The sequence below is a fragment of the Numenius arquata genome, chromosome 9, assembly GCF_964106895.1.
Source record: "Numenius arquata chromosome 9, bNumArq3.hap1.1, whole genome shotgun sequence".
Taxonomy (NCBI): Eukaryota; Metazoa; Chordata; class Aves; order Charadriiformes; family Scolopacidae; genus Numenius; species Numenius arquata.
In genome coordinates this window covers 30758973-30784312 of record NC_133584.1, presented here as the reverse complement: position 1 = coordinate 30784312, position 25340 = coordinate 30758973, and the positions used below count along the sequence as shown (strand labels likewise).

At 38.0% G+C, this 25340-nt stretch overlaps 1 protein-coding gene across 1 annotated transcript in view; it reads left to right on the top strand.

Moving 5' to 3' along the window:
• The window catches only part of COL19A1 (collagen type XIX alpha 1 chain), a 210647-nt gene that overhangs the window by 23136 nt on the left and 162171 nt on the right, over window positions 1-25340 (top strand). The window contains exons 4-9 of the mRNA XM_074153019.1: window positions 8540-8663; window positions 9052-9327; window positions 11011-11091; window positions 13120-13245; window positions 13716-13778; window positions 23765-23818. Coding sequence (XP_074009120.1) covers window positions 8540-8663; window positions 9052-9327; window positions 11011-11091; window positions 13120-13245; window positions 13716-13778; window positions 23765-23818 — 724 coding nt within the window. The remainder of the gene's footprint in view (window positions 1-8539; window positions 8664-9051; window positions 9328-11010; window positions 11092-13119; window positions 13246-13715; window positions 13779-23764; window positions 23819-25340) is intronic.

The following is a 25340-nucleotide window of genomic DNA, read 5'->3' as shown; positions in this document are numbered from 1 at the left end:
CCCAGATTCTACCATTAATCTCCAAAAAGAAAGATTTGTTCAGTTTTTGTGTATTGCTTGTCACAAATATGTCAGATGCTGAGTAGTTTCCTTATAGAGGCAATCAATTTACCGTTGTGGTTCTGAGTTAGGAAAGCGTTGAAGACTTCTGGGACACTCATGCTGGACAATAAGACTATGTTTGCATGTGTGCAGGGACGTTTCATTTCCTACTGTGAACCACAGGAGTAGAAATATTTTAGAAAAGTAGTTTGGATTGTTTTTTTGGTTGGGTTGGGTTTTTTTTTTTTTCCTTCTAGATTTAGCTATGTAAAGGAGAATGAAGTATACATCTAGGGAGACCATGATTCCTGACAGGAGATGATGAGAGTTCAAAAGAAACATTTTTCTTTTGCGTTACTTTTATAATTTCAGTGTAGCTACACAATGATGGAGAGGTGCATGCTGGTACTGGAGGGAGCTGTTCCTGACAGATATTTTTTAATTTTGATACATAAGCAGATTTAGCATCCATGGAACATGGAGAAACATTCAGAGAAAGGGCATTTGGTATGAGGAACCTTACTGTATTCACACTCTAAAACCAATAGGATGAATACGTCTTCTTATTTTAACATCCATGTGAGGAGGAACGGATGGTACTGAAGGTGTCAATTACTGATGCATCAGTATCTGCTGCAGAGGTGTTACCTGACTGCCACAGCTACTGAAAATATCTATGAGAAGAATCAGGTTGGAAAAAGCAGACTGGGGCAGCAGAGATTGGTTTTGGTCACTTTCTGCCATCAGCATTAGAAAGTCTCTGCATATTTCTGTCAGCAAGTGATGATGACACATGAAAACCAATCTGGTTTGAGCGGCATCAGCCAGAGGGGCACCAGAAAGTGTTGTGTGATTGCATGGTTGAGAGAAAGCAGATGCAGAGGAAATGTTTCTCTTTGTGAAAGAACGAGAGTTCCACAGTTTTCTCAAACGTGTTCCCCATCTCTCAGACACCGAGAGCAGCGTGTTTGCTTGTTCTCTGGTCATCTCCTAAGGAAAAGCAACAGTCTGAATGCAAGTCCTGTATTTAGTGTGAGACCTGGGTGAATCTCATGGATTGACATCAGTCTTTCTGAATCACAGGTAACCATGCATTAGACGTCAAGCTCAAAAATGTCTGGAGGAACATCTCAATGCCTGTATACTGCAAAAGACACTCAAGTCTTTCCAGTACCCTACACGTTTCCTTTACTTGCTTTGTGTGTAAAAAGCCAGCTTGCTGTAGTATATCCAATGTCTGAATCCACTCTGTTGGGTTGTGTTTTATTGTCTATATCAGTGCAGGTGTGGGAGGATCTTTTGGAGTATGAGATTACTTTAAGTAAAATTTTAGCTTGCTGAAGTGGTCAGGCTCTGGCTTTCTCCCCTTTCCTGACCCCTCTTCCTTCACAATGCTCACTGGTGGTGTGGCTATCCTTTGCCACCCTGTGTACATATAGACATGGAAAGATGCTTACTACAGATTAGATCGGCTTAATTTACTGTGCAACATTCAGGGTAAGGTGTGATATTTTGGAAGGGGAAACATGCTGCTTGAATATAGTATTTTATAATGTGATACTCTTGCTACTTTTCTGAATGTGTTTTGTCATCTTTTTATATTTTTAAAAAAATTCATTATTAAAAGAGGGAGAGAAACAGTGGATGACTGTGTGTCCAGATCACACATTCTTGCTTTTGGTAGCCTTTGGTCTTTGCTAGGATTATTTTTATTTCCCAGGTACAAGGAAAGTTCACTGATTGCTCTGAGACCTATTTGATTCACCAAAAAAAAATAAGATACGCGAGCTGAATAAGGCAAGTATATAACTGTATCAGAAGTGCTGAAATTTGTCTTCCACAAGATAAGACTCCAAAAGCCTAAATGGTGACCTGAATTTTCTCAAAACTTTTATCAGGCTGCAGAATTCTGCCTTAGAAAAAATGAGAAGAAAAATTGCTGCATTGCCAACGTCCATTATTATATGTCACTACTTTTAATTCTGTTGTTCTTATTGCTGCTGACTGATTATTTTTTCAGAAAAGTTAAAATGCACAGAAATTGGCCAAGCTTGGAAAGGAGATGTAGTTTTGTTAGCCTGACCTCTTGAAAAAAATCAATGGAAGACTGGCCCTTGACTTCATTAAGAGCAAGAGTTCACCAATAATTCCTATAAATAAGGATACAGAATACTGCTGGAAACCCTAAGGGAAAAGTACTCTGTGCAGACATAACAGCTTTGGTATTTCTATTTCTCTTGCAAATCAGTCTTTTTTTTTTTTTTTTAAATGCCCTTTAAAATTTTGATATCAACAACATTGACTTTCACCAAAAAAAAAATTTCTAAGCCACCTGTATATTAAAAGTGACAGCTAATCTGTGCCGGTTCTGTAAAGCAAAGCAGAGGCATGCTGAAGTATATGAAATATTAGTTAAATCCCATTTCTCAATGTTAAAGTAATTTGCAGCTTTGCTTTCAGCGGTACATTTTCTGAGTGGGTTGAGCTTTCCCTAAGTAATTAATAACTCTTAAGCCATCTGAATAGTTTCCCTTGAGTTGCATCATATAATGTGTCATATGAAAACAACTTGAGGCCTAATGTAACATGAAACTGTATAGTGCATCTTAATGTGATTTGAGGAAGATGGATGGGAAGGAAGTTATTTCTTATTCTGGTAACAAACAGCTGTTCTTAACTATTATTTTAAAAGACTTTAAAATACCCTTTCTAGGCAGAGATTCAAATTGTTCTAGTTAGTTATTTCCCCTTCTCTTCTTGTACCAGTCAAGTTAGGCATAAACCAAGAATCAAAAATATAGTAATTTGATGCAGAAATATTGAGAATAATGTGGAAATTTTTTATATTTAGTCACCTGAGCTTTACTTATTTATTCATGATGGGTCTCAGGTTAAATCCCTTAACAAACATGAAAAGGTTAAGATTTCGGTGTCTCTGACAACGTAGTGCTGAATAAATCATTACCTGCTGTAGGAAAGTTGTTTAAACTAACTCCTTAAGTTCTGGTCACCAAATTACTGTAACATTGTCATATTACAAGTGACATATATCAGGTAATGGTATATGTCAGCTGGAAAAGATATGTGTTGCCATAAACTCTAAACTTCTCTCACTTCACCCTCAGGAAATGTAAGTTAGCTCATCTGTCTCTTCTTGGAAGACGTTCAGCAAGCTGGAGGCTTCATTGATACTTGTAAATACGGAAGTTTGTCATACACTGTAGTGTATTCTCATTTGATATGGAACAATTAGAGTTCATAAGATTTAAAAATAGATGGTGCTTTTCCATTAGTGCTTTTTTAAAAAAAATAAAAGCAAAAGGTAAATAAAGGATTGCCTTACTAAATTTGATAGGGGTAACTCAATGCTACTTTACAAAGATAGAACTAAAACTGTTTATAGAACAGTGAATACACAGTTAATTCATTCGTAATTACTTCTTTTAGCATGGTAGCACTAGGAGAACCAGCTGGTATCTGCATTTCAGAATTTTTCAGAACTTTTAAGGAAACAAATGAATAAGCAAATATTTTGAAAAAAAATCAGTCTATACTTATCATTACAAACAGCCGAAGGTATGTACAGATAGTTGTAAATCCTGTAACTGCTCTGCTAGTAAGCTCATAATGTACAGCCTGTGCTGTGCTTGGGCTCCGGCACCTGTTTTTAGGAAAAATTATGGCTACATCTAATCCAGTAAAAAAGAGGAGAATGGAACTTTGCAACTCTGAGTATGCATATGCTTTGATAGAGTGGCACATAGTTGTTGTAGGAACATCAGTGCATATTTATTAACATTCTGCATACATCTGACTGATGCTTCAACCTGTGGAACATTAAGAGATACCTGAATGTCTGGGTTTGTGACCTATACATCTAAAACCTTGTATTGTTAAAATCTCCCTGCTTGTTGTCCTTTGTCTCGTCAGTCTGCCAGCTGGGGCCTCTATAATTTACAGTCCACCTCAGCCCAGCAGGCTAGGGTGCTGTAAATCCAAGCCTGTGTGTTCAGTTCATGTGCTTCAGTTCCTGCTATTGTTTTCAGCAGTTTCCACCAAGGATGTGCTTCGCTTCAAGAACACAGTGCTCCATTCATCAGCTTTCATTTTTTATTGTACGCTACTGACAACATGGACAGAGAGAAAAAAATCAAACTGTCTAAATTCCACCTAAAATATAAATTAGTTAGCCTTTGGGCACCTGAGACTCAGAGAATGATTCAAATCGCCTACTCTAAAGCACCACCTAACCCCTGGTGGCACCTAAAATGAATAGTTTTGGACAACAGATTTCCCCTGGCATCTGGGCATATGTTCCAGGGAAGCATCATGCTGGGAAGCTCAGAAGCACCATGCTTTAAGCAGGCAGGCGGTAACTCCCACCCAAGTTTCCTTGTGACTCAAAGATGTGTGTAGAGATGCCTGAATTCTGCCTGTGTCCCCATAGGTGCCTAAGCCATTGACTGTGCTTAAAACACACATAATAAGCTCGGACAGCATTGAATTCAACACAAACCACAGCAGTCATGAGCCCTTTCAGTGTAGAAGAGGGAGAGGGGACCTTTTAAATAGGCTTAAAGGTCAGAGCAGTCATCTGGTTCAGATTGTCCTGAGCTAAGGAAGTTCAACAGGAATGGGAGAACTTGACTGTTGTCCTAACGTTAAGGATATTTCCTGGGAGAGGAGAATCTCAGATTCATTTTTTTTTGTTCTCGGGTCTGATTATGTATTTTGATTCAGACACTTTTGTCCAAGAAAACATAAGCATGCCCCGGTTCAGAGATCAGATGCCAAGTGTACCCTCATTTCCCTGTTTTAACTTGTAAGTGATAGGGGGAGCTAGTGATAGTAGAGTCTCACAAATTGTACTTCCTTAACTAAATTGATGAATTTGCACACTTATTAATTGCTACCCATATTTCTGTAATGTTAGGGCTTTTTTAAGACCTGTCATTTCTCTTACTGTTTTTGACTTAGAGACCATGGTGCAGTACCCTAAGTTAATATACTGTACTTGTGCTTTACATCTGTAGACTTTGAAGTGAACTTGGTAGGATGAAGGTTTCCTTCATCCTTATTCTCTCTCCTTTTCCTATTGATCTTTCCCTGTGCCACGTGGAAAGAGTAGATACTCTATGAGGAAATACTTGTTGAACTGTGAACATGTGGAACAACTTCTCTATTTTTGCTAAAATTTAATGCTTCTTTACTGTTTTCACCCTGCAGGTGACATCTCATTAGTTTTCTCATTAGTTTTCTCATGCTGGTAGATGCAACCAAATGAAAAATTTATAATAAATGTTCAAAAAGCTCCTGAATTTCAAATCCAGTATTCTGCAAAATTTTGTTTTGGCTTTTCTCATGTTCTGATATGAGGTTTTATGTTCACATTTCTGTTCCAGCCTTTTTTTTTTTACCCCATCAAATGTCATTATGTATTTATTGTTTAAAAAACATACTTACTTTGCCTGTGTCTGAGGAATTTTTAACTCAGCTTTACAGAGTAGAAGATACCATGGTAGTAATACTTAAATCTTGCTGTAGTATCTTACTGATCATCTGTACTGAAGTCACTTCAATGCATGCTTTTTATTCTGCTATGTTCAGCTGAAACCATTCAGGGAGCAAGATCATAGGGGACGTTGTCTATACTAGTAGCTAGTATGCTGATTTTCTGAGCATTTTTTATACCTTCATTTTTTCCCTATTAGCATTCACCATCGGGCTGGAAGGGGTTGAGCGTTAAGTGCATACTTTAAAGCATCTGTTAATGACTTTTTGCTCACCAAGGAATGTTCATATAGTTACACAATTAGAACTCTTCTCAGAATGAAGATGGGTTATGTCTTTGGTATACAGTAGTTGTATACTAACTTTATGCTGTTTGTTGGCCACACACTGGAACAAGTTTCCCAGAGGGTTGTGGAGTAAGCTCCATTCTTGGGGGCTTTCAGAACTCAGTTGGACAGGACTTACAACCTGATATAATTTTCAGGTTGGCCCTGCTTTGAGAGGGTGGTTAGAGCCATTAGCCTCCAGAGGTACCTTCCTACCTAAATTATTTTGTGAATCTAACTGAATTTATCCTTGGTCCAATTCTACTTAAATCTTAGCTTTTTAGTTGACTTCACTGAAACCAGTGTAATGCCCTTAGAAATTATTTGACCTTGTCTGCTTTTCTCATTTCTCCCAATATGGTTTTCTCTGTCAGTTCAAAGGTAAGAGAAGTTGGGCAAACTCCTGCCCTTTTTCACAATGCTGGCCCATACCTTAACCCTTGTACTGTTTCCCAAATGGTTTGATAATTGGTTAAGGAAGATAATTTTACATCATGTGCACTCTCACACAGTCAAACTTTTCTGAGAAAAATCTGAAAGAAACAAAATTTTAGAAAACGAATACTGTCATTTGTTTAGATAGCTCTTAAAGTGTCAGGGAGGCTTACAGTAACAAGCAACAGTGAGGGGGGGGAGGGGAAGGGGGGAATTAAAAATGCTTGATACCTACCATGTCCACAATCGACTTCTGTTTGTTTTACAACAAATAAATAAAATAATAAAACAATCCGTAGGATTTATCATACCAATTATGTTTCCCCCTCGTTTCATTCGATGAAGACTTCTGAAATTTCACTTCCACAGTTGTCTGCCCTTTGCACATTAATGTAAACTCCCCTGCGTCTCCCAATATGGAACTTAGCTGGGAAAGTGAATTGATGTTGGAGAGCTGATCAGATGCTCCCACAGCCAGATGTCCTGCCTGGGTTACAGCTGTAAACCTGAGGTGCCATGTCCTGTGCTTGTTTGGGGTGCTGAAACCATAGGGCTGATCACACAGATAGTTTGCTGCTCTGCAGAGACGCACTCATATGTTACTGATGCCCAACGAATTTATTTTCTTTACAAATCATAAGCATATTCTTTGTGCTATAATTAAAATACAGAGTAGCGTGAAATCTAGATCTAAGTCCTTCAAAGCCTATTTACTTTTCCCTTGCCTTTTGACATATAAACATTTATGGCTGTACAACAGAGCATATGTGTCCACTAACAAAGTGGGATAGCAGCCAATTTCGACCTGGGATAAAAGAGGAATCAGCTGTGGGAAATAAGTGAAAGAAGTGTGATTCCCACATAAGGGACTTAAATAGGTGTTAGTCCATAAGGAAGCTGTTTGGCAGGATTTAGAGCAGGCTTCTCTACACAGAAGGCATTTTTCCTGAGACCCTAAGTTAACTGAAGTGTGCTAATTTCCAGGAGGGCTGTGGGGTTATTGTCTTGTCATCTGGTGCTTTCCTCTTTTATTTTTTTCCTTTGTTTTGGTTTGGGTTTAGGTGTTTAGTGGTGGTTTGTTTTTTTTTTAAATAAAGCCTTTATAGCACATAGCTCTGTAATTATAATCCCGTTTATAGTTTTTTAGAAACTATTTACTTAACATGACTGTGAGAAGAAAAACGGAGGAAATTTTTCTGCTGTTTGGGGCCCTCAGGTTTCCCCTGCCCTGGTCCAGGGACCTTTGCAATTTTTGCCTTTTGCAATGTAGCTACTTGGGCAATCCTGACAGTTTTCAGTGAACAGCAATGTTAACACTTTAGCTACCCATGTGTTGTGTAGTGTTTGCATCTGTGGTTTTCATTTGTTTCACTTCTGTCTAAGAAAAGAAATAGTTTGAAATGCAGAAGCTTCAAAAGAAAAAAAAGTTGATTGCACTATCCTAATTTGTTTAGTACAGAATTAGTATATATTTAATGATTTGAGTAGAGTGGAGTAACAAAATAATTTCATTTGTTCTGAAACTTTCTATAAACTTTTCAAATAGTTCGTGTTGTATTGCATTCTGTGATATAGGTAGTATACCTGTCTCTTCTTAAAGGTGTCAACATATCTTAGGTAAGAAAGGAATAACAAAATCAAACAGCAAGTCATTCATTCAGAAATGCATTCCTTATTTTTGTTCAAGCCTGTTAAAGTCCAGCTGTTCTGATACTCAAGATGTCCAAGTCATTGCCCATGGAGGTCACTGGATGAAAAACCCTGCTCAAACAAAAACCAACTTCAGAGTTAGATCAGGTTATTATGAGCCCTGTCCAGCTGAGTTTTGAAAGTCTCCAAGGTTGGGGATTATTCCACAAATCCTCTGGGAAACTTGTTCCAGTAGCCCAAGTCATAAATTGGGAAAACCAGAATTTTAAAATATGTTTATGTGTGGCATTCACTTTGCAGCAGTTCTTTTAAGACTCTTGTTTATAGTAATCACAGATTTTTAAAAAACTAGAATAAAATATTCATTTGCAAAATCTTCAGCCATTTATTTTTATAAATAGACTAATTTTACTTCTGAGAAGAGGCACTTCTGAACACTGAAGCCGGTGAATTTGTATGAGTGAGCATTTGGCTCCTTGTTTTCACCAGGTATTATTTCTGTTCAGTCGTTTTAAGCAGTGTTTGTGTGTATAGGAATAACGAGAAATCTTTTTTTTTCTACTCTCCTATTGTAGTCAAGTATTTCCAAATGGGCTTCCTGAAGAATACTCTCTAGTCGCTACGTTCCGTGTACGGCGAAATACCAAGAAGGAGCGTTGGTATATATGGCAAGTTTTAAATCAGTATGACACACCTGAGGTTAGAGTTGTCTTTGATTTTTCTTTTCATTAAGTTTCTTTTTCTTTTCCCCATATAATATGGCAAATATAACTTGGTAGATGTTTCACCACTGGATTTAGCTACAATTTATATGGAATAGACAGACTGCTCTGAAATAATTGATGATTTATCGTAGGAGTGGCAGAAATTTAACAAAATGTGTTGAGTTAAGATTGCAAACTAGGATAGGAAGGCATGTTATGATTTACAGGTGATAGGTATTTACAAAGTTACACAGAAGAATGCTTCATAACATAATTCTTGCCCAATCTATGTAGTAAAAGTATTTTTATTATATATAGTTTATATATGTGTTTAATTCTTATACTCTAAGATGACCACTTCTTTTGTTTTATTTTGCTTTCAGATCTCTGTCCTTCTGGATGGTACAAAAAAAGTTGTGGAGTATATGACCAAATCTGCTCAGGGAAATATACTGCACTACACTTTTAAGAGTCGAGAAGTTTATCCATTGTTTGATCGGCAGTGGCATAAGCTTGGTATTAGCGTGCAGTCAGGGATCATTTCCCTCTATTTGGATTGTAATTTAATTGAGAGAAAGCAGACTGATGAAAAATTCACCATTGACTTGCAGGGAAGGACTCTGATTGCTTCACGCGCTGCAGATGATAAGCCTGTAGATGTGAGTAGTATGAAAGGAAAACCAGACAACTTGAAATCTTATTTTAGCCATGCTTTTACTAACACCATCGTAAAGAACTGTGAAGATAAAAGGTTCAAAACTGGTTATTAATTTTGAGTGTGTATCCTTAATTTGAAGTACTTAAGCCTTTTTCTCTAAAAAATATTCACTGCTGTAGCATCTGCCAAGGCAAACCTTCTGTTACCAATGTAACTAAAATAACTTAGTCCTCATTTCAGTTTATTTTTCTGCTTCCACTGGTAATTTTTTTTCTTTCAATTTTTATGAGATTTATTTCTAAGTTTGTATCAGTCATCTGTTACAATTTGTCTCTCTGTGATAATGGGGAGACACAGAAAAATTAAGGATTACCTCTGTGTCAAGATAGTATCAGGTTCCAGGGTAATTCAGCTCTGCAGAAATAGGGGAGCACGTTGTCCATAGCTGTTGCTCCCTCCCCCAAATGGTAGGGATTAGGAAGTGGCTGGAGGTGTGTTTTCCTGCAGCCTTTGGTGCAAGAATTACCCAAGGCAACCCCATAATATTCTGGGCTGTGTTTTGTCCCAGAGTTGCTCTCCTCTGTTTCCTCGTGCAGAGAGCTCACAGCAAGTGATTTGAAAGCTCCAGAAAATGTCCGTTTGTTTTTAAGTGTGCTGACATCCAGTTACCAGGAGTCTGCCTTGGAGTTTATAGTGACCGTCTGAAAGTTTCCGCTGTATTTCGGACACTGTGTAGTTGCAGATGAAAATAGCACATCGTAACTGCAAGCTAGTATTGTGGGAGGAATCAGTCCTGTGTGGCGCTGAACCTGTTGGCCCAGACTCACAGCTCTTCTTTCACGGGGCTAAGCTCCTGTTTCATCTTATTTTCTAAGATTGAGTTCAACTTTATTTGAAATGTATGTACCGTCTCCTCATTTCCAAGTAGCAGGCAGGAGAAGGAGCAGATTCTTTTTATTTTGTGTTGGTTGCATGGCACAGGCAGGATAATTCTGACTGGAACGTGTCAACAGGGATTTCCACATTTGCAGGAAAACATTATGGGCATAAATCTGAGGAAGGCAGCAGAGCAGATCCTGTGCCAGAGTCACTCTCCTCAGTACCAAGAGGAAAGGAGAGAATAAGAGGGTAAAAAACAGATGCAGAGAGAGGCATACAAGGGCAAGATTAGCTAGTTAAAATTAGATGCAGTTCATCTCGCCAATCCACCCAAAATCTCCGAAACAGAAGCTTTATGTACAGAATTTGTGATTTTTGCTCTTTGGGTGATTTAGTGGCCAGGTCCAGGCAAAGGTTTGTCCACAGCAATAGAAGGTGTATATGAGATAGAGATTATCAAACCTTGACTCTAGTTCACTGCAGGAGAAAATTACGTTACTGAAAAGGTTTGCAGAGGATGTCAGAGGGCTAAAATGCCTCTGTAGCATAGCAAGAGCAGTACAGAGGGAAGCAATTTACATGAAGATAAATTAAATCTAAGATGTGATTTACATCAAAGTAATAGACTGCATAATTTGTTCCTTAAGTGAGGAGCTGTGTAATTGTTTTGGCTTTGTCTCATTTTCCAGCTTTTCAGAAATGTGCAGTGTTTCAGAGAAAGCTTATTATGCCAAGATAAGAAAATGCATGTCGTAACACATTATCTTTTACATTTCGTATTAATCTCCTTTGTATTTCTTATTAGATTGAACTTCACCACCTAACAGTTTATTGTAATCCAAAATTTGCAACAGAAGATATGTGTTGTGAAATATCTGCAGACCTGGTAAGATATTTGTTAAAATGCAAATGTTACTACAAAAGAAATTGCTTCATCGTTTCTTATTAAAGAGTTGTAAAGAAATTTCAATAGAAGTGTTAATTACCTCCTAAAAATGAATCCTGTTCTGGAGTCATGGTATGTTGTTTCTTGCTGCCTAACTAAATGACACAGTGGGGCTTCGGCAAGAGGCACTGGGTGCAGCTAGTGCTTTGAAAATGCATGTCTTAACATTGATTCATATCTAATTAGTAACTGAGGAAGTCTCAGAGAGTAGGAAACAAATCACTGCGATGACCTGAGGATGGCTTCAAATAACAGAGGCCGTTTTAATAACAGTTGCATCTAGTGAAGTATTACAGGTGATAAACGTAGTCCGTGAAAGAGTCTGCATGATAGCGGAAGGGAAGAAAAACAGTAAGGTGTTTAGGGAGTTTCCCTCATTTCAATATTCTAACATGGAAGAAGGGATGTTTCATAATTGGCAAATACTTTATTCTTTGTAATGCACTTGCTGAGATGTATATATTGTTTAAGATAAGGGAAGACATTGATTTAGTTTAAAGGGTTCTCTTTTCCCTTTTGTTTTGATAGACAGAATCAGTATAAACTGGAAACAACTAGAACTATAGAAATGCCTGAAGTTGTGGATGTGATTGTTTTGCGGAATCAAGCCCATTTGGAGGGAAGGAAAATAAAAAAGAACAAACTCAAAAAGAAAATATGTTAAAAAAACTGGTCTACTAGTTATGAATAGTTAAGAGCAGGCTCGTCTGAGAAAGCAGGCAGTACCATCACCGCCCAGCCTGCAGTCAGCAAAAACCACCCAGAGTGTGCAGGACTAATTGATTCCACCTACAAAGAGATGGGAGAAAAGGGTACCTGGACAAAGCTGCACAAAAACAGAGAAGCAGAAGACTTTGTGGGAACTGACAACTGATAGATGCTCAGAAGCACAAGAGAGGCTAAATCTAATTTATCAAGGGAGATTTTCAATTTTAAAGGATAGCTTATTATTCAAATATATTTCAAAATATATTCCTGATAATAGTGCAGGCTTTCTCTTGAATATATAAGCTCATGGATAAGTGAAATGAATGGATTTTTTTCTATACTTTCCACTTTGTGCATGGAAATACAGTTTATTTAGCAGCTATGATACAGTAGCAAAAAAAGTAAAGCGAAACCAAACCCTAATTACATATGAACACAAAAATATCAAGAATAGGCTTTATTAATAGCATCTTAAAAATTCATTCAACTATATAGCTAAATGCACCATCAGTTTCATTTCTAGGTCTTATGTTGAAGATGTAAAAAATGGACTGCTTGTTAATGGTTTTCATATTGAAACTAGCATTATATTTTCAGTTTTATTTTTTCATTAATTCCTTACCAACTATAAGGGCTACATTTTCAGTAATGTAAGGGAAGGAATTTATCCTTGGATACAAATTTCTACACTAAGCTGTAAATCCACATGGGAATTCCTTTGACAGAAGGTTTGCAGAAGATCTCATTACATCTTCATGAGAGCTTCTGAAATTTATCAGGTTCTGTTGACTTGTCCTGTAATTGGCTCAGCTCTCATGAGTTATAGACAGGTGAATATTGGCTTCAGGGCTTTTTGTTTGTTTTTAAACTGTGCATGCCCAAAGTATTTCATTACAAAAAAAATGACAGAATTATCCTCACACTCGCTCTGACATTTTTATTTTTTTTTTCCTCTATGGGTATTTTCTTCTTTACTGTTTCTAATTTTGGGAAACTTCATTCCTCTGTCTGAGTCTTTTGGAAGAAAGCGGGACAGTCAGATCAGTTTTAACTGGCATTGGTTTTAGTTCAGAAGGATCACAATGTCTAGACTTCATTTTACTACAACTTTTTCTTCTGTTTGGCAATGTTGTGACTTCCCTGTAATATGGTGTGTACAGGAGTGTTAAAACAGAAATTAACTTCAAAATAGTGTATGGATGTTATTTAGATAATTAAGCAAAGTAGACCAAAAATTGGGAAATCTTCTTTTTATTTTAGTGTCCACGTGAGGAGAGGTTACTTGCTACAACTTCATCACCGGTTACTGTTCATGCCAGCAAAATATACACGCTTCCAGGAACGCAGCAGGAGTCTAGAGAGAGATGCCACTGCTTTCCAAATAAAGTATGAGTTTTTCCTGTTGCTTTTTAGTGCATCACGCCGATAAGTATTAAAAAAAAAAAAAGTTGATTTTTTTTTTGTAGTTATGAAAAATATCTTACTGGTTTGTAGTGTTGTAATGTACTTACATTATATTTCCCGGTTAAGAAACAGTACATTTTAGATTTAGTTAATTTAAAGTTAGAGTTGCAGAGATCTGGAAGGACTAGTGGTTTGAACAGACACCCAAAAAATGTCTATGGTAAACTGAGAATTATGTTTAGGCATTATATTTAGTGTAAATGTTTTTACTTGAGAATAAGTTACTTTCTACATAATGTTGGGGGTTTTTTAAATCCTTCTTCTGGGTGTCACACTATATTTATTCTGAGTCATTTGCTTTGTTAGGCTTTTGTGATAAAAACAAGGAAACCAAAACAAATACATACTTTGGATCTGCTTCTTTGTTGATTTTTGATTTCTTTTAAAATCAGGGAGAAGCAGGATTGCCAGGAGTGGGTGGTTTGCCAGGACAGAAAGGAGATAAAGGTGAAAAGGTAAAATGTCAATTTAATTCACTCTTTTGAATTTTTATCTTTGGCTTATCTTTCTTAAATAGAATCTTTATGGATTCTGCTATTCCTTAAAGGAATTTCCCTGTACACGGGTTAAATCCTTTATCAGTCACTCTCTGGTTCTGCCCACGGGCTTCCTGCCAGGCAGCCTACAGCTGTGTCACGTTGGGGTCCCCCCATCAACTCCACAGAACACAGTTTACCAGCCCAGGAAGCACGTGCCTACCCAACCTGTCAGCACGTCTTATTGCCTGCTCCCCTTATCCAAGTAAAGAGAAGTCGTGTGTGTGGTCCGTGACTAGGATTTTCCAGTATCATGTGTGTATGTCACTGCTGGTGGAGAGAATCCCGTGCTGTGGATTCATCCTTGCAGTCATCAGGAGGAGGGTATGAACTCACTTGTGTGACCTCAGCACTGTATAGTCCTGGACATCACTCTTACCTGAAACTTTCTTAATTTGGAAGAGAGAGGGATCTGACATTGGCAAGCCCCTAGGACGGGCCCTTTCTTTGGGGCTATTCTGTATTTTTGTTAGTAATGCTCACTGTGACAGTCCTGTGTTATTTAGCTTGGGGGGTTCCTAATAATAAAGGTAAGCGTATCAGATATTTTCCCTTCACGCTCCACTCCCTCAATTTGGTTGGAGGATGCTGGATTGGGACATCTCTGGGAATGTGTTTTTCTTGTGCTAATAGAGGGGGGGATCTCGAATAAACTATTGCAAATCAGCCAGAAAGACAGTAGATAGGAATTCTGAGTTCAGGGAATGCAGTGTGAGAGGAAGACACCTGGAATGTCCTAATCCAGAGGTCAGGATGAAGGTGTCCTAACCCAGCATCCTCCCTCACAACACAGTGTTTAATACATGGTCTGAAATAGTTTGTGAAAGCAGCCAGTGCTGCTCCTAGGACTGCAGTACCTGGCTGAAATGGGTTCAGTTCTGAGAGGGCTTATCCACACAGTTGGATGAAATTAAGTAAATTCCTTGAAAGTGTATTCCTCCTTCCCCACCCCCTCCACCCCCCACCCCCCTTGCCCTTCCAATATATGTTTTACTTCTGATACTAGCTCCATCTTTTCTCTCGGTAGAAAAAAAAAATAAAAACAATCGGTCCCATTAGTTGCTATAGCCCAGCTGAACCTAGTAGGATTGCTGGCAGTTTCCAAATTTAATCATGAATTTTTGCTGATCCTAGGTCTGAGCATGTAAAATCATTGTCAGTGTTAAGCCTATGTTAACCACATAGGGAGTTTCCTAGCATTTATTTGGGAAACTGTTCTTCTACTCCTGACATGACCCATTTAAACTATTACTGCTATTAAGATGAGAATGGAGGCTTCAGAGGTCTTATTTTTTTGCCATTCCGTATTGCAGCCAATTAGCAATATCTACTATGCTAATCATAGTAGCTCAAAATGAAGCATGTGGGTGCCCATCGTTACCTCCAGCTCTGTTCTCTTGTTCATTTTACAAAAAAAACCTGATTCAAAAACCACCCAACAGTCAAGGAACTCTTTCAACTTCTGTGCATCGCTGATAGCAAATTGCACGAGGCTGTGTGTGACATTGTTGGTAATTACTAAGTACAAAATTTCTGGTTTAGTTGTAAAACTGAAAATTGTTAAGCTTAAGAGTCATGAAAAACAAATCTTTCCAGATTTATACGAATAGATAATTTTTTTTTTGTAGTGGCCTACTGTAAGTCCAAATTTGTTCTGTTTATTACCAGCCTCTCTGATACTATACTGAATAATACTGAATATTTAGAGCCTGAGAAGGATGACGTGCATCCGGCAGCCTAGCCTAATGAGAGTAAATTGACATTTGTGAACATCAATTCACAAAATTCAATGAATCTGCAGGTTAAAATCAGAGGTAGGACAGCAAACAGCTAGAAAACGGCTTAATTTGAACCTTCCTTATAACTGACCGGTACTTGCTACCTCCTGACTTTGGGGTGGGGTTTTCTTGTTTTTGTTTGGGGGTGGGTGGAGGACACATTAGTGCTGTGATTAAAAGGATGGTCTCACTGTTGACCTTTGGGAGCAAATGAATACTGCCTTGAATAGTGCCTGTCCTGATGGAGTTGAATGCCACAGCTCTCTGAGGCGGTAGCACTTGCTCTCCATGATGGCCTTGTTACATCAATAATTAGAGGTGGAGAGGGAGCAAGACTCCAGACCACTCCAGGCATGCAGGACACATGATTTATTGCCAGATTATGAGAGTAACAGACTGTGGTTGATGTTTTGTAATGTGTTATACATTAAATGGGCAGCTTCTTAATAACTTTAGCTGGCCATTCACAAAAACCAGGATTTCTCTAAGTTCTTAGATCTTCTAGGATCTTCTAAGTTCTGATGGTTCTTCAACCTGTGTTTCCCACTTTGTGATCAGCTCCTTGTTTTACTGTTTTCTTCTAAATCCTATTATTTTTAACATCCAACTAATTATATTTAAATGTCCTTGCCATGGCAGCATCCAGGTGAACACAAGTTAATGTTAATTTTTTTAGCTTCTTTCCTAGGAAATTTCTGAATCCTTTGATATTATCTCTTGTTCAGCACAACATTCCTTATCCTTTTATTTTACGTTGTCCAATTCCAACTTCCTGTCCACTGTAATTGATTGTATGACTGAATTTACATGTCTTTTTGTTGCTGTGGGATTGGCAAGAAAGTTTCTACAAATACAAATTGGTGTCAGACTGTATTCAAGCCCCCCAGAATTACCCTTCTCTTCAGTCTGATGTAGCTGTCATCTAATATCAGACTGTTTTTCCTGGTCAGGAATATCTAAGCTATCACCAGAACAAAGCATGATACCTGATAAGCCGTTTTTAAGGCATTTTGAATTTAATTACTAGCCTGTTTCCACTGCATTTCTGTAGACTTGGCAGTGCTCTTGGCAGTCCTGTACTCTTGGCTCACATTAGTACCTCTGAACAGCTCTGAGCCAAACGATGGTGTGGGCCCAAATGGCTGAAGTGCCATATTGTCACTGGAACAGGCATTCATGCAAATATTGATGCATCTCTGGCACTCTGTCTGTCTGAATCTACAGGAGCATCACTGATCAAAATTATTCCAGTTGTGTGAATGACCTTCCTATTTATATGCCTGGCATGACTTCCAATGAATTCCCATTGTGGTTTCATGAGGACGTTATGAGGACAGTTCTTCACTGAACGATAGAAGTATTATCTCTGGTGCATTGGGGGTAAAGAAGCTGCTCAGTTTCAAGACTGTCTCCCTTCTTGAATGACCAGACTATCCAGTTTGATACCATACACCCCTTAATATGTAGCAAAAACTGCCTCGGGGGCAGTAGTCCATGTCCCTTTTGTTTCCTGTGCAAGCTTGGATCGGGGGATGTTTGCTCTGCAGGATTTTATTTGTTGGGAGGTCAGCTCCTGCAGCAAGGGACAATCTCCTGTTCTTTAATGTCTGAATAATTACAGCTGCCACCTGGTTCTGTGTTGCCTCTGAGGCCAAACACGGCGGCTGCTCGCTGATCTCTGACCGTGAAACACGCTTCTTGGGCTGTCTGGTAGCTTCTTCCCGCTGGATGAAACCAGAGAGGCAGCAGCAGTCAGGGCTACAACATAGGTTATCCCTGGATGATATACTATGTTACTCACATCACACCAAGAACCAAGCTACCCTGAATTTCACAAGTTTCCAGTGGTCAAAATTCAGGTGGAAGTCTCCTGTGATTTAACACATTTTGATATCTCTTCTGTAGAGCTAGGTTTCCTATTCTGCTGAGCTGAGTGAGAAATTGTGATTTGTTTTCTGTTTTGGAAGCAATTTCTACTACTTCAGCATATGGTATGTAGCTACCCAGACACTTACAAATATATCCGTTGGCAAATGTCTTTTGATCATGATGTGAAGGTTCTCAATGTGTAGAAATTATTCAGAAAGATAGAATATGGATCGCAGTAATTGGAATTATTACGTACACACTGAACATACAACCTAATCTTCTCTATTTAAGAGGCTAAAAAAGTAATTGTGTTATCTTTTTTATTTTTCTTTTAAGCAAACTTAGTGCCTATGAAAGATTTTAAGTTGAAATCCAAAGAGAATTAAATATTTTTATACAATATTAAACCACCCCAAGCTGTGCTAGTAGGTCAGTGGTTAATGCTGTAAGTACAGCAGGGAGCAAAAAGCCAGAGGCAGAGTGCTTTCAAACATTAAAGCAGCTATTGATGCACACCATGGAGGAATTTATTGCTATTCAAGTAAGCTCCATTAATTTAAATTTTACTTAAGGAAAAAGACATTTAAAAGGCTATTTTAGGACTGGTAATATTGTTTCACTAGGAAAATATTTGTAATAGAGCTGTAAGAAAAAAGAACACACGTAGAACAAATGAGGTGTTTGACTCCCCTTTCTGCCTATTTTCCTGGCTCGGCTTCCTTTCCTCCTTCTCTGTCATTCGTCTTATAGCCCAGGTCCACCTGATTCTACCTAAGGCATATCTATCATGTTATGCAGCCTTGAGAATGGTTCATTTCTGGTTTGATTTTTGTTACAGAGGTTATTGATAGGGACCTAGAAGCTGGAATGCATGAAACAGGAAAAAAATTGGGCAAAATACAGCTGGCTGTCAATGATGATAAAGTCAGGAATTGCCAGTGTACTTGGTAGACTAAAATCTTACAATGGGCCAAAGGGAACACTCCACACCTGTGGAGTTAAGAAATTGGTAGTCTGAGTTAATGTTTTAACCATTTAATAGTTTAATTGGCTTTCTTTTAAAAAAATGTCTTAAATATATACATCTTTTCTATGCTACCGTATTCACCCTCCCAGTATTCATCTCAGTCCTAAGAATGGCAGTTTAAGTACTCTTCAAGAGGGAATGGAGATGATGGCAGTGAGTCCTCAGCACTGAGGTGCTCAGAGAGTTGGGGGGTGTTACTCCCCTCCCTGGAGTAATGCCACTTTGCAATGAGTTTTCTTTCTCACCCTTGGCAAATTCTCCACTTTGGAATTTATTGTATTTATCAACTAAAAGTTCCTAATCAAGTTGGGGTTTTTTTCCCCAGGTCTAAATACTTCTATCACCATTTTATCGTGAGAATCATGAGAACCGTTTACCTGTCTGTACATCTAAGTTTTAAATTTTAGCTTGCATAATTTCTTACAGGGACTGCCTCTGACATTAATCATACAGATGACGGATCTATTATAAAGGTTGAGCTCTCTACATTATCTCTTTCACTTTCCACTTTATCACTTTTGGAAGCCCTGCCAGTACCCTGTCTGCTGGGAGCCACTCAGTTCAGAGTGTGCTGGTATTTCTTTCTTGATAATACTACACATTTTTCTTACCTGGACATTTCTGATGCTATTGACACACATAATTATGCAGAGGTGAAAACTGAGAAAGCTAATTTACTTCATCAAATCTTACAAAACCAAAACTTATTTTGTTTAAACAGTATTTTGAAAACTGACACGGGTTACTCATTTTGTGTGAACTAATATGGCCTTATTGTAGACAAGAGCAAGACTGTAATGCAGTACTTTAGCAGTGTGTGCTCTAGGCCACGTTAGTGTCATTCTTTCTGTTTATTGCATGCACTTGCACTTTATCTTAGTATTGAAATCGTAATCTGTACCTGGTTAGTACAGAACCCTGGGAGAACATTTTTCTCTTCTAAAAATTCATTGTAGACTTTGTTTTCTAGATTAAATATTAATTTATCACTCCATATCACAATGTAAATACATTTTAAATAAATTTTCTATTTAAGAGATGAAAATAATGGGTTTAAAGAAAATACTTTCTTAAAAGAAAGTTTTTTTGGTCTATATGAGAAAGGGTTGTGATTTGTTAACTTAGAGAGAATGACAAAGCGGTAATTATTTATCACCACATTTGGTTTTAGGCTATCTTTGCTGTACAGGATTCTTCAATAGTGATGTGCAGTAGGGGAATCAAGGTACTGCATTTTGTGTTTGCTACTATCATTTCTGCTTCTACAAGTGCATTGAATAAATGCTGAATGGAGCAAATAGGTAAAGGGAAGGGCTTTTGAAATTCTCTGAATCATTAACATAAAACAGTGATCACAAGTTTAGTACTTTGGGTGGTCTCAGATGTGCCAAATTGTTTCCACTTCAGATAGAAGGCTGGCAGGTTTCATTCAAAAGAAGCGTGTTTGCTGTCTGCAGTCTCTTTTTAAGAATTTAGTTTGGCTTGGCTTTATGGAAAGTTGGCAGAAGCTTCTTTTGTTTTGTTTTCATTTCAGCCTGTTGAATTTCCACCCTGTCTTATGCCTTTACCAAAATAAACATTGTCAAAAATATAGTAGCCATCCTATTGTTTGCAAGAGACCACCTTCTGAAAAATGTGATATGGCTTACATCTTTTAATCAGTAAGTAACTTGTGCTCAGTACTTCACTGGTACTATTAGTAGAAAATCCTAGAAGTAGACTTAAAACTCAGAGTATTACCTTGGAATACTGTCACACTGAGTGTAGCTCATAACTTAGGAATGCCAGCACTGTGCTGCTAGTGGTCACCAGGCTACAAAAGTGTTCTTCTGGCAGCTTGTATTTCTGTTGGCTTTGGTGGTTCTAAGCAATTGTGATTCTTTATTCTAACTTTTACTAATTTAGTTACTTAAACTTAAAAAGCTCAACTGCCTTGTATGTCAGGAGTTAGAATACTCTTGTTAAGGCATAAAAGAGGTGAGGTAGATGGAGGCCTAATAGTTAGGAACCCTCTTCTTTCATCTCATTTTATACTTTTGGCATCTACTGTGTAAGAAAGAGAAGAGGATGCTTGCTCACTTTTGTAAAGGACTTAGAGTTCTGCAGAAGCAAAGGAAAATGCCATTATGAAAAGAAAAAAAAAAAAAAAAGGCAAAACTCCTTTAAAAAATCCATTTGCCCATTGTGTTTTCCTTTTTATTCTGTCGTGCTGCCTGTGTGAATACTATTATAGGTTGTACAACGTATAGTATCTGATCTTTAAACTCATTGAATAAAAGCATAAAAGACTAGAATCTCTCAGACTGTTTATTAAAATCATAATTACAAGACAGAAGAATAACTTCAAAATCTAATTTGCAGTAGACTTGTCTTCAAGGTGGGAAGTCTGTCTGTGGTTAGTGGAACTAGAAATGTAAACATACTGGTTAACTGGCTAGTATGTCATATATGCTAAAGGCTTCCTGGCATGTAGCAGGCTGTGTAATTTTAGACTATACAGTATATAAAAATACACTGCTGAATGTAACAGTCGTTCTGGTCTATTAAAATACTGGCAAGTGGCAGAAGGGAACAGAGCATGCATAGATAAGGAGTCAGTCTGTGGGTGATTAGATAAGGTAACCGGGGGCCAGTCCTGCTTCTTTATCTCTCGTAATGCCAGTGGGTTCAGATTATTTGCGCACACAGGATTTTGGTCTACTTTTGAGAGAGAGCTAACAGGACCATTCCAATATTTGAATAAAAAGGACTTGGGAGATGGCACATACGCTCCTCTAGAACATTGCTGCTTCTGAGCAGTCATTTAAACTTATGGCTGGAATGGTGTTCTGCACTTGGGAGTCATTCATTTTGGTTGATTTGCTTAGCTCCTGTGTTATAAAAAGGGAATTTCGAGCCAGGCTGTGCACATGCAGTTATTTTATGATGGTTTCTGTGAATTGTTGTTAAAAAATTAAAACGGGGGTGAGAAGCAGCAACAGTAGTATAAAGGTATGACAGCTTACTTCAAAATTATGGTGACAGTCATTAGGACACATCATTCTGCTTTTAGGAAAAGGTAACAAGGCAACCTAACCTGCAGCACTTTGATTTTGAGGATGGTGGGGTGTGGTGTGTCTTTTTTTTTTTTTTTCTTTTTTTCTTGTCTATATGGTGAGGCTAGAGACAAAAATAATGAATTCTCAGGACTTAACTGAGACTGCCATCCAGAGCCCTGGATCCGAATCATAGGCTCCCTGGGTAGAGCCTAAGGAGAGGTATGCACCTTGGAGTACAGTGTGCTGAGTCAGCAGCAGCTGCGTGCCAGCCTAGAGGGAATGCTGAGGAAAAGCATATATTGTAAATCCTTCCTTTAGCAGGGATTAAATGTTTTATAATGACTGTTCTGGGATATAGCAAATACTGTTGTTAGGTACTACTTCTTGCCAACCTTACTGCTTCTTTCTTAACTTCAGAAAAGTTAATGACTTCATTTCAGAACAGGAGTGTTACCTTCACGCTGAAAAGATAAACATACTACAGTATTTTGTCTATGAAGCTCTTTCAGATCCTTGGTTTTGGTGGGAGTTTTTGTTTTGGGTTTTTCTGTTTCTTTGGTGCTTTTTTAAAAAAAAAACAACCAAAACTTCACAGTAGTGTTTGTATTCTGATACTGAGTTCTAGGATACCTAGCTGATGTTACTGTACCATAACTTTGTTAATTAAAATAACTTTGAACCTGATGGAGGGACTTAGACTGTAATTTAAGAAATGGTTATGCATTTTACATGGGGTTGTTCTCACATAAAATGTAGGAACAGTCATCCAGATAGGAACCTGGTCTCCTTGCTCTTGGGAAGGAGACCAGGCTGCTGGGCTGCAGGTCACTTGTGCAGTTCCTAGTATTCCTTTTGTGAAATTTGGAACAACTTTAGATCCCATGAGCACTGGTTTGCTGGCAGGCATCAGCAGTCCAGGCAAGCTGGGATACAGGCTGGGAGCACTTACGGGCTGCGGAGGGCACAGAACATGTACCTTCTGTGACCCAGACAAAGACTTTCTGCTATCTCTGGAGTTAAGCATTTCCTGTCCTGTATGTAACAGAAGAAAAAGAAGTCGCTGCAGCACCGTGTCTGTATCCCATTTGGGAAGACCATGAGAAACTGATATTTTTTACTGCAGAGCGAGTTTATTCACTAAACTGATGAACTTTGCCTACTAATGAGAAGTTTCTGCATATGCTGAATACCAGAATTACAAGTTTTCAAGATCCTGCTATTTAGAATGTTATGCACTTTGTGAGTTTAGAGGTCTTGGGCACTGACTTCTCAGCAGCGGCTTTTGGGTTTGCAGTTTTAGATTTGGTCTCCAAATGTAGATTTACAACCTATTTTAGGAACCAATTATTTGTGTAGATGTGGCTCTTCTGCTTCTTTGTGCAACCCTTTCTCTCAAAAAACAATTTTTTGAGAGAAAAAAACACTGGGGCATTTTCTGTTTGCTAGAGAACATTCCCTTCTTGGCATAAGTAGGCAAACCTAATGTTTTGTTTTGGTTTTAAATGAAGACTATTATATGGTTTCAGTGCTTTCATTATATTCCTCTAGCATCCGCCTGATTTTTATTTTAAACTTTGTAACCATTATACTTGACATTATTAGGTGAAATTGCTGTGTTTGACATTTCTTTCAATCATTTTTAAAATCAAGGCTGCTGGGAACTTCCATACCTCTCCTGATCAGTTGGGCATTTGTCTCTTAAAACTAAAATTTCCTTATTGCTTATGGCTTGGGGTTTGGTTTCTTTGAGGGAGTGACAGGGAGGAGAGAGACACTGAATTTAAATAGTGTCTTTTAAAAGTATTGAGGGCGCATGGCTTTTAGACCAGAGAATCCCATATTACATGTTGAACTTTCTCAGCATGGGGCACGCTCAACCCAGTGAAAATGGACCCACTTGGCATCACTCTGCTGTTGCAGTGAATTCCCTTAAGATCAGCAGACCTGCTATTTTTGGAAATGTGCAAGTGTTTGTCAGATGAGGGTCTTAGTTGACATTATAGGTGTTTTAAAATGTATTTATTTTGTCTAATTTTAGTATTAAATTAGTAAGGCATCATCCTCCACAGTGGTTACGTTACTAAGCATGGCAAAAACAGGGTAGAGATGCTTTTCTGTTGAATCAGATATGACCTGAGTAGTTGTTAACCTCAGAAGTCTTTAGAACTTCTAACTGAATTATTTGTTTTTTAGGGTGAAATGGGTGCGAAAGGACAGGATGGTGTTGCTGGTCTTCCGGGCAAAAAGGTACGTCCGTTTATATTGATATGTAATTTGACTCCCAGGAAATGTTCGTTATATCAGTGGCTTATCTGTAATTATGTACAGAAATGGGAGAATGGAATGCTTCTCTTAGAAAATGAGCTTCTCTTACCTGCACTGCCATGTGTTTGTAGCACACTGGAAAAGCCACTGGGACCAATAGTATTCTCTGCAGGTGCACTTACTTGTTGGTGTGGTTTCTAGAAGTGGGGGGTTGCTATACAGAACCAAAGGCTCATTCCAGTGTGCAGTTTGTGGTCTGCAAGCCTAGACAAGAGCTCTTACGCTCTCAACAGGCCACGTGGTAGAGCTTTGAGATAAACACCACTGACCTATAAGCAAAGACTTAGGAATAGCCATGGCTAAGGAAGCATGTCAGCCTACCTCTGTATGCAAGAGGACAAGTTTTGCTTGATTTCAGAATGTTAGTGTGTGAATTAAGGCAGATGTACAGGTTTACTGAGTTCAGAGCTAGTTACCTGTATTAGAGAAAGTCCACCAGTATAAAATCCAGCATCTTCAGTATAGAAGTCAGTCCTCATAACATTGAGGAAACAGCATGTTGCTAGAGTTTCTAATCATTTGGCCTCTTGTGATTTTTATTATTTTTTTTCTGTTCCATACTAACAGTTGAAAGAAATAGTGGATTTTCTGCATATACATGGAAGCAGGTTAATATATAAATGAATGAAACTCTTAGATACGAGTGTTAGTGCGCCTCACTGTGTTTTTATGTTTATTCTTTTTTAATTTCAGTGGTATCTTTAGCATCACTATTTCAATCCTCAACCCTCAACTCTGTCAATTTAGGTTCTTTTTCATCATATAGTTCAAGTTTCTGTTCTTTCAGTCCCATAAACAAGCACGCCTTTTAAAGGCAGCTGTTGCTGTGAGAGGTTTGGAATTTCAATATTGCACTTTCTTGATAGACATGCTGCTTTCACATGTATGCAAAATTTTAGTAATGGCAGAGGATTTCATTTATTTTGTAATTATCAAGATTTCTAAGTACTGAAAGAAGTAGAGCTTCACTTCAACTGTTAGGTTTAAAATCTGTGATTAACAGAATATAGAATTATGAAACTATCTTTTAGTTTTACTTACTGTTTCTGTCTCAAATTGTGTTATGTTAAAAATGGGAGGTAGATATATAACATTACCAAAGAGATGGGTTAAAATAACCGTATTTGCTGCTGATGCTAAGTTATACATGGTAGAAAAATAGAGAGCAGGCTGCAAAGATGTTCAAAGGACTTTGCAATGTTGAGGGACCAAATCATAAAGTGCCAAGTAAAACTCAGAGAAAGTAATAGTAAAGTGACGCAAATGAAGAAAAAGCAGACATTATGTATTTAATAGACACTGGACTAGGTAATTACAGAATTGGAATTACAGATCAATGAAAACACACACTCACTGTTAAGTACTAGTCAAATAAACAAATAGAATTTTGCAATGATTAGGAGGAGCATGGGGAACAAAGCAAAAGCATCTTAATGTCACTATT